Here is a 14,336-nt window from a genome sequence, read left to right as displayed (position 1 = left end):
TGCTTGAAACACTTTGTAGATTACTCAATACAGTGCATCTCGCTCATTGCAAAAAACCACAGGATTCACACTACTCTCATAACTCTGTCACTTTTAAACAACAGCAAAGACATCACTTTACACCACGCTTTCTGTATTTTATAGAACTATGTCGAGAATTTGTGGTTTAACAGATAACTCAGCCTGGAGCTCAGTGATATCCTCCATGACCACCTACAGCAGGCTTAACATTAGCCACAGTCACTGCACACAGCACAACAGAAATCAATCCTCACAGGGGAGCTTTGGAGGTACAACTATACTTCTAACTTTGCTCCAAACTAATATGCACTGAGCCAATATGTCCTGACTCTCTAATTATGAATTTAAAGGGATATAAGGGTATTTCCAGAATATCATCCCATTCCTGACCCAAGGACTAGATTCAAGTCCTCCTGTCAGCAAACATCTGCTCCCCTGACTTGCCACTGAGCTCAAAACAAACCCTACCCCCCTACTGCCTTATACTTATTACCCTAAACACCTGCAGGTTGAATATCACTGACTTAGAATATTGATCAGCTTATTTGCTACTGGGTAAAACACGGAGGAACAGCTTGCTATGCAACATTTTATGGTAATGGTGGAATATGGAAGAAGCTCCTTTGGAATTATCATTTTTAATTAGTTCTGAAATATTAATATATCACGTAGCTCTGACTTGAAAAGTACGACGAAAAAAACGATGAAAGCTTTTTTTCTTATTAGTTTTTGATAATTCATTTTCAGCAAAAACAAAACATCAGTGATGTCTAATGACTAATTTACTTTTTCAGGCACATCAGACACTCAGTATGGTGCTTTCCTGTTTTCTTCCAACAATGCTAAGTGCAAAGTGGGTCTGTCAACTACAAATTATATGAACCCTCCAGTGTCCACTTCCAGATATTTAATCTGAAGACTAAGCAGATGAGCTGTAATCACGTAAATTCAAATGATTAAATGATGAATTCGTATTTTTAGCTGACATTATTACCATCATTACATTACATCATTCATTGAGAATTGTCTTTATGCATCACATATTAGAAAACAGGCGTAGGAATAGAAAGGACATAAAGAATGAAACACACCGCTAATACGAACAAACACGGCAATAGAGGCATAACGATGCTAATTTTGAAAAGCTAAATCAAAGAGGCAGTTTCAAAGTCCACTTTTTTTAAATCTACATTAAGTAACAAACGTCAGGATCCGACTTGTTGATCTGAAGCTATAAAGTTGCTTTACATTTGAACGATTTGAAGAAATTAATTGTGAAACATAGATTGCAGAAGTGTAAACCTTCAGTGATTTCGTCCCTGAGTGAATAGTACAGTAGATTTTAAAAAAAGGATAAATAATGTGGCCAAATAAAAAGGAAATTAATGTAATTGAAATAAAGGATCGGGAGAAAGGAACAAATATTAGCATTTCTGATAAGGGGAATACAAATAGAACTATACATATGAAAATGTGAACCACGTTGCCAGTCTAAATTAAAGGTCAAATCTGATTTTAAAATTGTATCATTCAATAACATTTTGCTAATAATTGGCATTGATTACTTTTAAACAGCAAACAAGATTTGATTTAAAGCATCAGCCTGCACCGTTTCTTTTGATTCATCCAAAGTTGTTAGTGCTATTATTTATAGACCAAACTGAATTCAAAGTATATTATTCCAATATGAATATTATACATTTAAAATGAAGACAAGCATAAACCACCCTCTTCAGCCCTCTTAAAAAGTTGAAATAAAACTCAAGTTTGCAAGGACCTCCCTTTTGGTTTGTTTCTGCTGACTAAGCGTTGGTCGACAGAATTATTCATAACATGAATGAAAGTAATTTAGATTAATAGCGCTGCCTTTAAGGGCTGCCTCAGGAATATGACTGAGATGTATTCAAATCAGAAAAATTTGATGTAGTTAATATCTATGAGAAAATAAGTTACGATAGATGTGCTAAAACCATAACAGTTTCTTTGTAAAATCTGAAACTAATTTATGATTCAGATCTCTCATGAGGATTAACTATGACAAGGCCTAAAAAGAAAGTAAAGAAACAAAAACATTTCATTGCAAATGTTGTGAAGAATGTGTTAGTTGACGTTCTCCTCAGTGTTAAATGACCATATGTAGATGCAGGGGATATATGAGGGATAGAGGCAGCACAGGTAATTTAAAACTCATTCACTCCCTGCTGACATGGGCCTCTGCTCCTGGAAAATACTGCCAGCTGTCAAACAAATGATCCATCACTACCTTCCCATTATAGAATCCTGGGGTTCCCACCTGCTACTGGTAGAGCTGCTGTCAAAGATCAGTGAATGTGTGTGTGTGTGTGGATGTGTGTGTGTGTGTGTGTGTGGGGGGGTGTGTGTGCATTCAACCATCAGTTTGTGCTTTTTGCCCCAAGGCCCTGCAAGCTGTGGTTTCTCTTCCCAAACTTCATCCAGGCCTGACCAATGCAGCTACCTCCTTCTTAGCTGTTTTCTCCACAACATGGAGCGTGCAAACGTCCTCAGAGTGATGTTTGGTGGCTGAGATTATGTCTCCTACAGCAACGCCACATCTCATTTAGGACTAAATGTCCTCCAGTGGGTTTGAGGAGCCAAGAGAGTGGAAAAGCCCCAGCGTGGTGTTAATGTTCCACGGATGACAGCGCACACAAACGGCTAAAGGAGGAAATTACGGCTAATAAAAACACGTGCAAGTGAATGACATACACTGGAGCTTAATGGGTAAAGACCCCAAACTGCAAACCTGATTATGTTTTGTTGATCTAACACCAGGGACGCTGGGCGACCGCATTGACTTCCCCAGAGTAATGAAACCACTCGTTTCTCTTTTCCACACACACTTTAATACATAATTATAACTTCTACATGTAGCCATGTTAATTCCATTATGTCTCAGGGCTTTATTATGCTTCATTCTCAGATTTTATGTCCAGACTACTTATCTCTAGTGAAACACACAAACAGGAATCCCCAACATGAAGGAGTGAGCTGGTTATTTCCCCTCAGGCGTTCTCAGTCAGCAGGACAGACATACGAGTGGTTTAAATTCCCACACAGGGCTGAAAATAAAATGAGAGCAGAAAATCCATTCAGGTGGGCAAGGTGTTGTGTGCATCAGCTGTAAAACTTTTAATAGATAAAAAAATGGATTAGATTGCAATATCGACCACTGCATTTTAAAAAATGAGCCATATTTCTCAGCAGAAAGCATTTTCAGATGGTGTAATGCAACATTAGGCTGCAATTTTGCACAGAAGAGGTTGACTATTCTTTTTTTCTGATAGTTCGCCTGTTCACTCGCCCCCAAATTTCTTTTACTCGGCTATGTTTATTTATTTCAGGTACAGACATAAAAGATAGATTACACGATGATGTGATGACTGTAACCAAATATGTATTTAATCTGCCGTCTCTGAGAAGCATAACGTTAACATTTTATTCAGATGCACAGAGCAATGCTTTGTCGACTTGCTGAACAGATGCACGCACATTTACTGGGATTCATTGTGTTTCGGTGTTGTCAAGGTGACCTTAATAAGAACCTTTATGGGATGACTATATTTCCTGTCAGTTGAGCATCATGGACGGACAAATATATTTTCCAGGAGGCTCTGAGGCTCCTCGTGACAAATGATAATAACTTTTTTTCTGTTGTGATGAACTGAACTGCCAATAGAATGAAAAACCCAGAGGTGGTCTACTATTTTCTAGAGTCTGCTATGACCTTTAAACAACAGATGAAAGTGTATAAAGGTCGTCGAGCATGTGATCGACAGGTTTCTTGTATATAAACTTTACTGGGTGTGTATGCATCAGGGGAGTACAGCCAGTTTGGTAGTTGGTCACATCTTGAATTAAAGGTTGTTATTAACGCAGATTTTGTATAAATTCCCCAAAACTTTTAAAATCAATAATAAAGTAATTTAAGAGTTGGATCTGTTTGTTGCCTTTATTATATAATTGACAATGTGGCACACAAAGTGGACTGCTCACGTTTTGCTCACACTACAGTACGAAGCAGCAGTTTGTAGCTGTGATAATTCTTCAGGGGTCTGATCGCAAAGTTCGCTCCACAGTCAGAGACACATGACCTTTGCGTGTCAAAAGATATCAACTGACAGTGCGGGGGTTTAACTTTAAACCTTTGCATTCAAAAATGATGTTGTCATGCTGTTTTCCTGCTAAGAGTACCGCTGCGTTGACTGAGGTTCTTGTTTTAAACATTAGCATTTATGAAAACGTTGCTTTAGCCTGAACGCTCTGAGCTTTAAGCTGATGTTTATTCATGTAGTTTTGGTGTAAACGCATCCAGGGACTTCATCCAATCCAGTGCTGTAAGCAGATACACTCAGCTAACAGCAAACTCGGCTCTGCTTATTTTTGACAATTAACACAGTTTTCCAGCCCTTCAGTATCCTGTCGCTGTTGTCTCTTCCCTCTGAAGTCACGCCATGTTCCTTTTCGCTTCTGTACTGTGCGGCTCGGGCTTGAAGATGTCGAGCCGCCACTGAGCTTAGAACACGGACTGATGTAAAACTGCTGCAATGTGCCCTATCGAACATTAAGTCTAACTCTGTTTATGAAAATGTATCACAGAGTGTGTGGATAAAGAAGAGTGTGATAGCAATCTGAAAGGCAATCACTGCTGCAGATAACACTGCTGGTCTTTTATTATATCCTCCTCTCTATTTCTGAGCTTATCTGAAGAAGACACATTATTACTTCCAGATCCCTCTCATAACCCTGTGTACTGGATGATACACAGCCTAATTGGCGGAGTGAGGCCTCTCATTAAAAGTGACAGGTATAATCTTGCTGACCTGAAGCTCTGAGGCCAACGGTGGCCAATCAGACGGGCTAAATGCTCGACTCAAAAGAAGCTATTACTGCTGTGATCCCACGCTGTAGCATTGTGGTGAGCAGATGCATGACCGGTCATCCCCCCCCCCCTTCCCGCTCCCTCTTGTCATATCTCATAACTGTTGCCATGGACACAGAGTATGAAATCACTTCTATCGTTAATTATGAAGGATATGTTCCATCCCCACAAGGCTTGTGAGTAACATGTTATATTTGAAGTAAGGCCGCTTGTTTTCTTTGTGCTGAGTTTCCAGGCTTTCTGTGATCTTATGACGCTGCAGCCCTTTGCACATCTGGACTCGGGAGGTTGAGATGCATCCTGCACAGATTAAAGAGAGATGGGTAGACTGGAGAAAGAGAGGCAGCAGGAGAAGCCTTCCCAGTAGCACGCTCTGCCAGTCAACTCCACATATTTAAAACTGTATAAAAGGAGTTTTCTCTGTCATGTGCAACACAAGAGGCAGTCCACCCCCTCAACACTAAATTATTTAATGATGGAACTTGACTCGCCTACGTACAGTTACCAGACTTTACTTTTTAATCAATGTGTTTCTTTAAAAAAAAAGAATGTCTCACGCAACTGTCATGTTATTGTGAATCGCTTCAACATCTTATTTTACATTACAGTTTTCGTCATACCTCCAAAGCTTGAGGAGCAACCTTCAGGCGAATCTAAACATCTATACACTGTGTTTTAATATCTATCACCACTCTATGGCCTAACGTTTGCATGCACACTTATGCTGAGCACAATCTGTTCTTTTGAATATCATATCCTGTCTGCGTTATGCCTTCCTTTAGATTACTTAGTAATTCATAATCATCCTTGAATCTACAGTATTCAATATAAAACCATATTGTTTCAATCTAGTCCCAGTTTGTACCTCAAAGCACAATTTGAATCTGTAAATTGATCCACTACGTTGCTTAAATTGCACAGTTGTATCCAGACATTCATGGTCCCCAGAGGGTAGATAGTACTAATAATTTGGTGATCCTGTGACCATGTGACTTTAGCTGTATTAGGTGTTAGATTTCTTAACAATACATAGGATGGACTGCTGTGAAATCTGACAGGCATTCGTGTTCCCTTGGAGAATAATTGAAATCACATGATCAGGTCAAAGATCACCTCATTTTGAAACTACACGTGTCATCAGCCGGTCGAGATGAAACAGCGTCTCTGGAGAAGAAACTCAATCTTGTCCCATTTGCTGACAATGCTGCCCACGAATACCCCCCCCCCCACACCACCACCATTACTACTGACCCAGCCTGAATTAAATTTTTCCTATGTGACCGTCAATCCCTATTTTCCTCCCCTGCTCTGTTTCTCATATGACAGTCTCTCTCTGGTTTCACCTCAATCTGATTTAGATTCAGTATCAGATTAAATGTCACGGATGTCGACACAGCGGCACGAATCCAATCAGAATATTTCACAATACTTTGCATGCTACGAACTTGCTGTGACAGGTATTATTGCAGCATTAATGCCACACAAAACATCGATTATTAACAGTGATTATGATAAACAAAGGAGGATTTTAATTTCTTCTCCAAATACTTAACTTTATCAGTCTGTTACACCAAAGGAGTAGGTGATTGAATTTGCAGGACGAGCGGCCATTTCTCAATTTGAGTGCTATAGTGCAGGGAAGACAATCTTTATCCACTCAATTCAACCAAATGTCATTTTGTCACAAGCTGGACTCTACTAAAACGGCAATTAACTCCACAGCTCCTGCTGTGGAAGTCCAGATGGTGCAGAGATAATGAACTACATGCTGATCAAGTTTAGTGGCCTCACCCTTCAATTAAAACCTTTCTGCTGAGACGAATGCTTTCTTCTTGTTTCTTCCCCGTGTTAGACTCAAGCTTCTGTTATCCAACTATGTTGTGCTTCAGGCGGTAAAACAATAGCCCTGAGTTGAAATTAATTGTTTTGAATTAAAAATACATTTGTAGCGTTAAAATAAAAACTATGAAAATGCTGCTGCAACAGAAAGCTGGAAATTTATGTAGCTCCAAATAGTTTACAGCTCTGCATTCCTATCAAAGCTCCACAGGATAGTTCACCCAAAAGACTTACATAATAAACATATTTCACCTGCTGCTCACTGGAATCATGCAATTATATACAAATCAAACATCCACTGGTCCCACCTATGGGGAGCATTCTTATTTCTCTATTTAGTTTTATACTTTTTGGTTTCTAGGTTGGAAGCTCCGAGACAGAATTCATTTAGGCATAGCTGGGAATTTGAAAACGCTCAGATGTAGAAACTGTAGCCAAATTAATGTATTATTTCTCGACTGTCCTATTTCTGGTGCCCTATTCTTTTTTTTGGGGCATTTTTGATCTTGAAGTACCCGACAATATTTTATAGTTAAGTGATTTCCCATTTCTTGTGTTCACTGAAGCATCTTGTCCGTCCTGAGGGGGTAGCAGTAAGGCTGAGGAGATACAAGCTGATGCACATGGGCACACAGACACAGCCAAGGAGAAATGGGAACTCAACTATGTTCTTTTCCTATGGGCCTTCAATTCCAAAGTTAAAAAGTACAACAGGATATTTTTGTTGTGCTTAAGCTTGAACAATTCCACTGTGTTTTTATTCTAAATCCATACTATGAATCTGTAAACTGCACTGAAATCAAAAGGCCATGATCTTAGATTCTATCCAGTAAGTTTGGCTACTGTAATTCCTGGTTGCCCAAGTTTTTGCTCTCTGTGTCCCTCTGACTCGAAGAGAAGAACAAATTCTGCTCTGATCATCTTTTATTCAGTGTGCTCAGAAAGGGTAAAGCACCTCCCTGGAGCAGCACTGAGACTTAACAACTGGTGAGTTCATAAAGTTTTTAGCACCAGCACCATGTTGGAGTCCAGAGGCGCCCGCTGGTCCTCCTCTACCTACTGCTTGTCAGGTGATCAGTAAAGTAGTGGCTGAAATATAACCTCCAGAAGCTGATCAGCCTATGATGCAATACAAGTCTTTTATTCTCAGGTGGATAACAGGAATCCAGCTACTGATACGCCTTTATTCGAGCCCACAAACTTCCCATATCTGATTACTAAGGAATTCTGAGAAGTTCTGTGGAAATGACCTCACTCTGGTCTCGATTTCGGTTTTCCAAACCACAGACAGGATGAGGATGTAAACTCCAGGCTAGGGTATGAGTCCATAAATATTGGACCCATTACAGCCAAGGAAGCAAAGGCAGGTGTAGGTGGAGTTAATGTAAATATTAAATATGGCTTATGGAAACACAAGGAACATCATGTGAGTTAACAGAACTGACAGAGGAGAATGTTGCGCTCAGAGATTATCAATACACAACAAAAGGCCAGATCACTGAACTCAGGTGTGACACATTAGTCCAGGTGAAGGCTTTTTGTGGCATCTTTTAAGAAAACAAAGCTGCTTCAGAGAGAGCACGCACAGATTATCTACACAACTGAAGACATGTCCCTAACATATACTGGTAGCTGGTAACTTAAATTGTTCAGAGGACCTTAAAACGCAAATATAGGACAGCATCTTGTCCTATATTCTAAAATTGAATGGAAGACTTATTGAATCCACTACATGACGACTTAAACCAATCAGGGATGAATTTCACCAAATCTGCAGCGTGCAAGCTGCCACTGTTAGCATAAGACCAGTCCATATCATTCATTCAATCATAATTAGCTAATAAAAAAACATGCATATACCGCAACCCTGTGGGACAAGATATACTTTATGGCGCTGCACACAGCTATAAACATCTTCATAAAATTATATAATATGTACCACAACATGAAATTATTAAATTAAATCGTAAAACTATAATAATATAAAGAGATATCAGGAATAAAGCAGTTGTTTGTTTCAAGGCCTGGTGGGAAGAATAGCTTAAAGCCATCAGAGCACGATTTACAGTGTCTGGAATGTCTTGGGGCAGCATTCATCCATTAAACATAACACTGCCACAATTTGTGGCACCATCACAGTGAGTACACAACGCCATGAAAAAGTTATGGGACCTCCAGAGTGTTGCATAATCACACGACTCCCCCTGTAGCAGCTGGAGAAGGAATATTCCTGTGCTCATTATGTTTGAATAGTAATTCCCTTTGCCTCGTTCTGCATAGTTCAAATCTCTTGATACCCGGTTTTGTGAAGCAAACAAACACACATTCACAATCTAACTCTCCTAACCACACATTTTGATGTGGACATACAAACACGTATCATTGCCATATCCACAGTCCCATACTCAGTGAACCCTGTGGCCACAGAGCTTCCTGTTCTCTGCTCTAGTTGTGTCTAACTAGTGAGGGGGAAGCCCTGGTGTACTGCAGCTAAAAGCAAAGTCGCACCACGGGATGAATAATGAATACAGATTCTCCATCCAGTCTATGCGCAGACTAGTTCAAAGGCGTCCTGCCAGTCCATGCATAAAGCAACAAGACACACAACTCTATGCTAATGGGCCTCAGAATCCAGGGGCTAGACTGCGCTTACTGAGCCGTGCAAAAGTTCCAGTGCTGAGGATGAAGCTGTCAGATGAGGAGGATGTGATGAGGAATTGCTCCAGTGTTTGGGGTGGTGGGGAGCGGCTAGGAAAACAGGGCATGCATGTACGCTTTGGCAACGGCTGAAAGCAACACACCCACACACGGACTGAGGGACAAGTGGAAGCACAAGTCGTCCCGAGGGAAGCCCGGACAGATCATTGATGCTGAGTGATGCTAATGACCTCCCCGGCACTACAGGAGCATCGGGTGAGGCTGTCGGAAGAGATCACACATCAGTGACCACAACTCACTTCTTTACCAGTTACTGTAGCCGGGCCGCAGGGATAATATGATGCACTATTGTAAATATTTGTGACAAATGTATCCCTTTTGTCTACTTTTCTGTCTTACGTTCCACCAAACTCAAGTGTGTGTGTGTGTGTGTGTGTTAGTGTGTCTGTGTGTGTGTGTATGTGTGTATGTGTGTGTGTGTGTGTGTGTGTGTGTGTGTGTGTGTGTGTGTGTGTGTGTGTGTGTGTGTGTGTGTGTGTGTGTGTGTTTGTGTGTTTGTGTGTGTGTGTGTGTGTGTGTGTGTGTGTGTGTGTGTTGGGGGGGCTATGAGAGCAGCCTAAAGTGTACCGTCATTTAGACTGATTAGACTGAAAACAAAAGCCCTTGTTATCAGTAAAGGAAGCAGCTCTCTGCTCGTGAATCCATCAAAGGGAAAAATGTTTTCTCTGCAAAAAGCAAGCTGCTAAAAGAACAAAAAGAAAACTTCCCCAGAGGAAGGTAACGTGTGTTTGAGGCGCTTTCTCTTTTGTTTTTTTCTCATTTCATTTCATTCTCCTCTACCTCTGGTCTCTTTCTTTTGCTTCCGCTCTGTGAGGATTTCTTGTGACACCTCTCTCTTGATCCCTCAGCCCTCATCTCTGTCTTGTGTTCCCCCTCTCTCTGTTCCCTCATACGACTCTTTGCCTTTGAATCCAACATAATGCTGGTTTCTCAGTGTGACAGGAGCCTGCTGGAATCCCATTGGGAACATTTCCCAGCCTCTTGCTGCAAGCCACAGTGAAAAGAGTCTGACCAGCCAGCGGCTCGACCGCATTCCTTTCAGGTTTAGAAAAGAATACTCAGGTCTGTGCTGTTGCTCAGAATATTCAATTTGCTGGACTTAAATTGGAATGCAAAAGAGTTCAATATGCACAAAACTTTCTTTTTCAAGTTAAAATGAGCTCTGCTGCAGAAGAGCTATCTAGGGGACCAGGGGCCTGATTTATAAAACAATGCATAAAATCCATATGAAAACTGTACACACATACACAATGGCCTGCAAAGAAAAATAATCCGATTCTTTAAAAAAAACCTGTGCGCACACACACAAACACACACCTACGGACAATGTTCCCTTCATAAAACACAGTTTACCTTGAAATCAGCCACTTATCCTGCCCTGTACGAGCCCGCACTCAACTGTAAATGGTCAATAAAGAGCACCTCCTGAATACTGATGCACAGAAATGAGGCTGCAGACCATCTGTGATTAATCATCGCAAAAACAACTAAGAGGAAGAGAGAAGGAAATTAATTTTTCGGACTCAAAGGCTAAATCAAGGTTTCTGCACTTTGCTTGGTGGCACGATCCACATGCAGGTGCTGAAGATTCCCTTCTCCATTCACCTCCTCCAGCAAGAGTGTGAGGCAGCCACTGGGGTGTCTCCACCCAACAGCACCATTCTGTTCACTGCAGCAGGTTTTACACACAAAAACTATTTATAAACTGTCATTGTACTTGATGAATGAGGACGTCCACGTTTCTATCTCCACAAATTGACCAAATCCAAAGATAGGCTATTCTATTCTATAGCTTGGACTAACCCTAACCCATTTAACAGATGATGATAACTTAATCAATTAGCTGAGTTAATGCTGTAGTGAAAGCACTTGGTATATTATAATATTATACACGCTTAATAGTGTCATACAGCACATCTTACTCCTCAAACTTTTTATCCAATGGTCACTTGCAAATAACTAATATTCTGCCAAGTACCTCCTATTGGTTCACAGCTGTTCACTGGTCTCCTATCAGGGTCCTCACCTGCATCACTTTTCTCTCGAAAGTGTTCATAGAAATAAGATCAGGATTTCCGTACCGGTACATATTTGAATTATAGATCCTTTTCTACACATCCATCGCAGGCCGCGTTTTGTGCTTAGGCTGCAGTTATGAATGAGGAAGCAGCTCGTTCTCGCTGCAGCAGTAGTAGAGTGTCTCGTTTAATTAAGCCACGAACAAGTGTTCAGGGTCATGCATGGGTTACTACCTCTGCCTCACCTCTCCCACTCTGATAGGACAGATAGAGAGCCATTAGGAGACACTTGGCAGGACATCAGCCATTTGCAGGCAAAAAGCACAGGATTTGGATAAGAGAAGTAATGAGGAGATAAGGTGAAAGAGTTGGGCCGGTCAGCACTGTGGTCTTACTATCAAGCTGAGTTATTCTCTTCATGGGGTTTCTCAATGTGCTCGTACAGAGGTTTGTACGTGATTGAATGCATATTTTAAATCTAGATCACACATCTCAGAATCTCTCAAATTAAATAAATCTTCTGTAAGTTTCAATATGTGATCACATGTAAGTGCGCTATTAGTATTAAGTTTCTGCCTCCGCTTACCAACAAAACCTGCAGCCTGTCAAATCAGTGCAAGTCAATTGCAGCTAGGCCGGGAATGTTGTCGCTTCTATCGAGTTAAGAGATAATTTCTGATTGGTCATTATCCAGGTGGGTTGGTGAAGGAGGGGAAATAAAGATACTAACCTCATTGAAGTGGGCCACCTCCTCACAGTTCTCTGCCACGCGACTGTAGAAGGGCAGACCTGGAGTATAAGGAGGAATTTAAAGGTTAAAAACAGTTAAATGGTTCAATGATGGCGTTGTGATTATTGTGATTTCAAGTTTACAGGATGAACATTTGGAGAAAGTAACAAAGTGCCGTACATTTACTTAAGTGCAGTACTCAAGTACAATTTTCTTAACTTAATTTTATAATTGTTGTGTTGATTTTCTCCCACTTTTTAATTAAGTACATTTAATTGACAGATTTGGAGATTTTAATAATAATCAGGGTAATATTTGACATAAAAAAACTTTGGAGGGACAAAATATCAATCATTTTTTATTTCATATTTGATTGTTTCTGTTCTTGTCTCCTTTGCCTCATTTGTTTCCTGTGGTGACAATGTACACTTGTGTTTTCTATTGAAATGAAATCTTAAAAAGTTAGGATTGTGAACGTCGGACCTTGTGTCAATTCTCTGTGAGATAAGCTTAAAATTAAACTTATGTTGACTACATTTGTCACACTAGAGCCAAGTGGAACGACAGATTAATGACTTAAACACCTGGGAGACACACAAACGCGAGCGGCTGTGTAGAGCCACAGGAGACAGAGAAGAAACGCACACAGTTAAATGGCTTCGATATGACTCACAACGCGGCGGAGCAGAAACCGAGCAACAAACAGAGAGAGGGGACTTCAGCAGAGTCAAAAGAACAGAGAAGAAAGTGGATTTATTCACGATTATCTCTTTCGACGTCTGCGAAATAAAATCATGTGTTGGTGCAGTGTGTGCTCAAGGTTATACACAGCGCCATTCACTGCACAGTAACCTGAGCACTCGTGTGCTGCAGCCTGTCCTCACCTGGTGGCTTTGTGATGCTCATGAATGGTGCCGTGCTGCTGTGTGCATTTGCCTTGTGTATCTGTGGTGAGGCTTCGTGTGGGTGTCGATGTATGTTTGGGCGCATGTGGACAGCTGATGTGTTACGGACTATCGTTTACACACACAAACACACATTACATACACACATTAAATGCACACACAAACACAGAGCCATACAGAGTTAATTGCAGCCGCTGTCAGTTATGATGTAGTGTGTTTGAATGGGAATAAATAGCTTGTGCCTGGCTATTGTTATTCTTATTTTAATTAGTATCTGTGCTGAATGTTATCTCGCACTGACAGAGCAAATAAAGAAAAAGGCACACAAACACAACAAGGCAAAACTTAAAATCTGAGCCAAAACCATATATTGGTTGGTCAGGAAATTGTATATGGTGTGTTTTTACCCTATGTTTTGTTTTTGTTTGTGAATTTGTATTATGTCTTGTCAACACTTTGTTATGTATCTGAAAATTGTAAATAAAAAAATAAAATAAATGAGCCTATTTTGACTCTAGGTTGTAATCTCTGTCCCACCCTCTGCAACAGTATAAAACCCACATCCTTTGGAATATTATTTTTTAAATAAGCACCACTTAAATGTTGGAGAGGGAGGGAGTGAATGTTCCTCCTACATTATTCAAAACAGAGGCAATGCTGTCAATGCAGTGTTTTCATCTAACCGGTGATGTGGGCTCAGAAAGTAGATCATGTGAAGCTTATGTAAGATGCTACACGCCAAAGTAAAACAACATCATCCTGCTAATCAGGTTAGCTTTTGTCCTCGCTGGAATCAGTGAGGACGAAAGTGAAAGAGCGCGAAGAGAAAGAACCAACCTGTGGTGGAAGAAACAAAAGGATTAAAAGGAAAAGATGAAAGAAGAAACAGAAGAAGACCTCAAACACGGCAGAGGACTCAAACTAACGCAGAGTGGCCTTCTTCAGCTTTTCTCCAGCTTTACCCAAAGCTAGAAAGAAGCATAAGGGTGGATTGCATTATTTTAATCTGCCTTATTGTTCTGGCAAAATCTGAGTCGCTCTTTCTGCCTCGTTATGGCTCTTCCATACTGAAATCTCATTTGACTCTTTTCCAGACCGAATCCTGAGCAGCGCAATAAACACCTTTCCTCCCATGGAGGTGCCACGATTTAAGTGAACACCACAGTGAATGTGTGTTCCAGCACAAGAACAGAGACAAAAGCTCC

At 40.6% G+C, this 14,336-nt stretch overlaps 1 protein-coding gene across 1 annotated transcript in view; it reads right to left on the bottom strand.

Moving 5' to 3' along the window:
* Positions 1-14,336, bottom strand: part of otofa (otoferlin a) — a 66,268-nt gene that overhangs the window by 48,086 nt on the left and 3,846 nt on the right. Inside the window, exon 2 of the mRNA XM_061091552.1 lies at positions 12,227-12,285. Coding sequence (XP_060947535.1) covers positions 12,227-12,285 — 59 coding nt within the window. The remainder of the gene's footprint in view (positions 1-12,226; positions 12,286-14,336) is intronic.

The sequence above is a fragment of the Limanda limanda genome, chromosome 18, assembly GCF_963576545.1.
Source record: "Limanda limanda chromosome 18, fLimLim1.1, whole genome shotgun sequence".
Lineage (NCBI taxonomy): Eukaryota > Metazoa > Chordata > Actinopteri > Pleuronectiformes > Pleuronectidae > Limanda > Limanda limanda.
The sequence above is the reverse complement of the archived record's forward strand: the minus strand, read 5'-3'. Positions and strand labels throughout refer to the sequence as shown.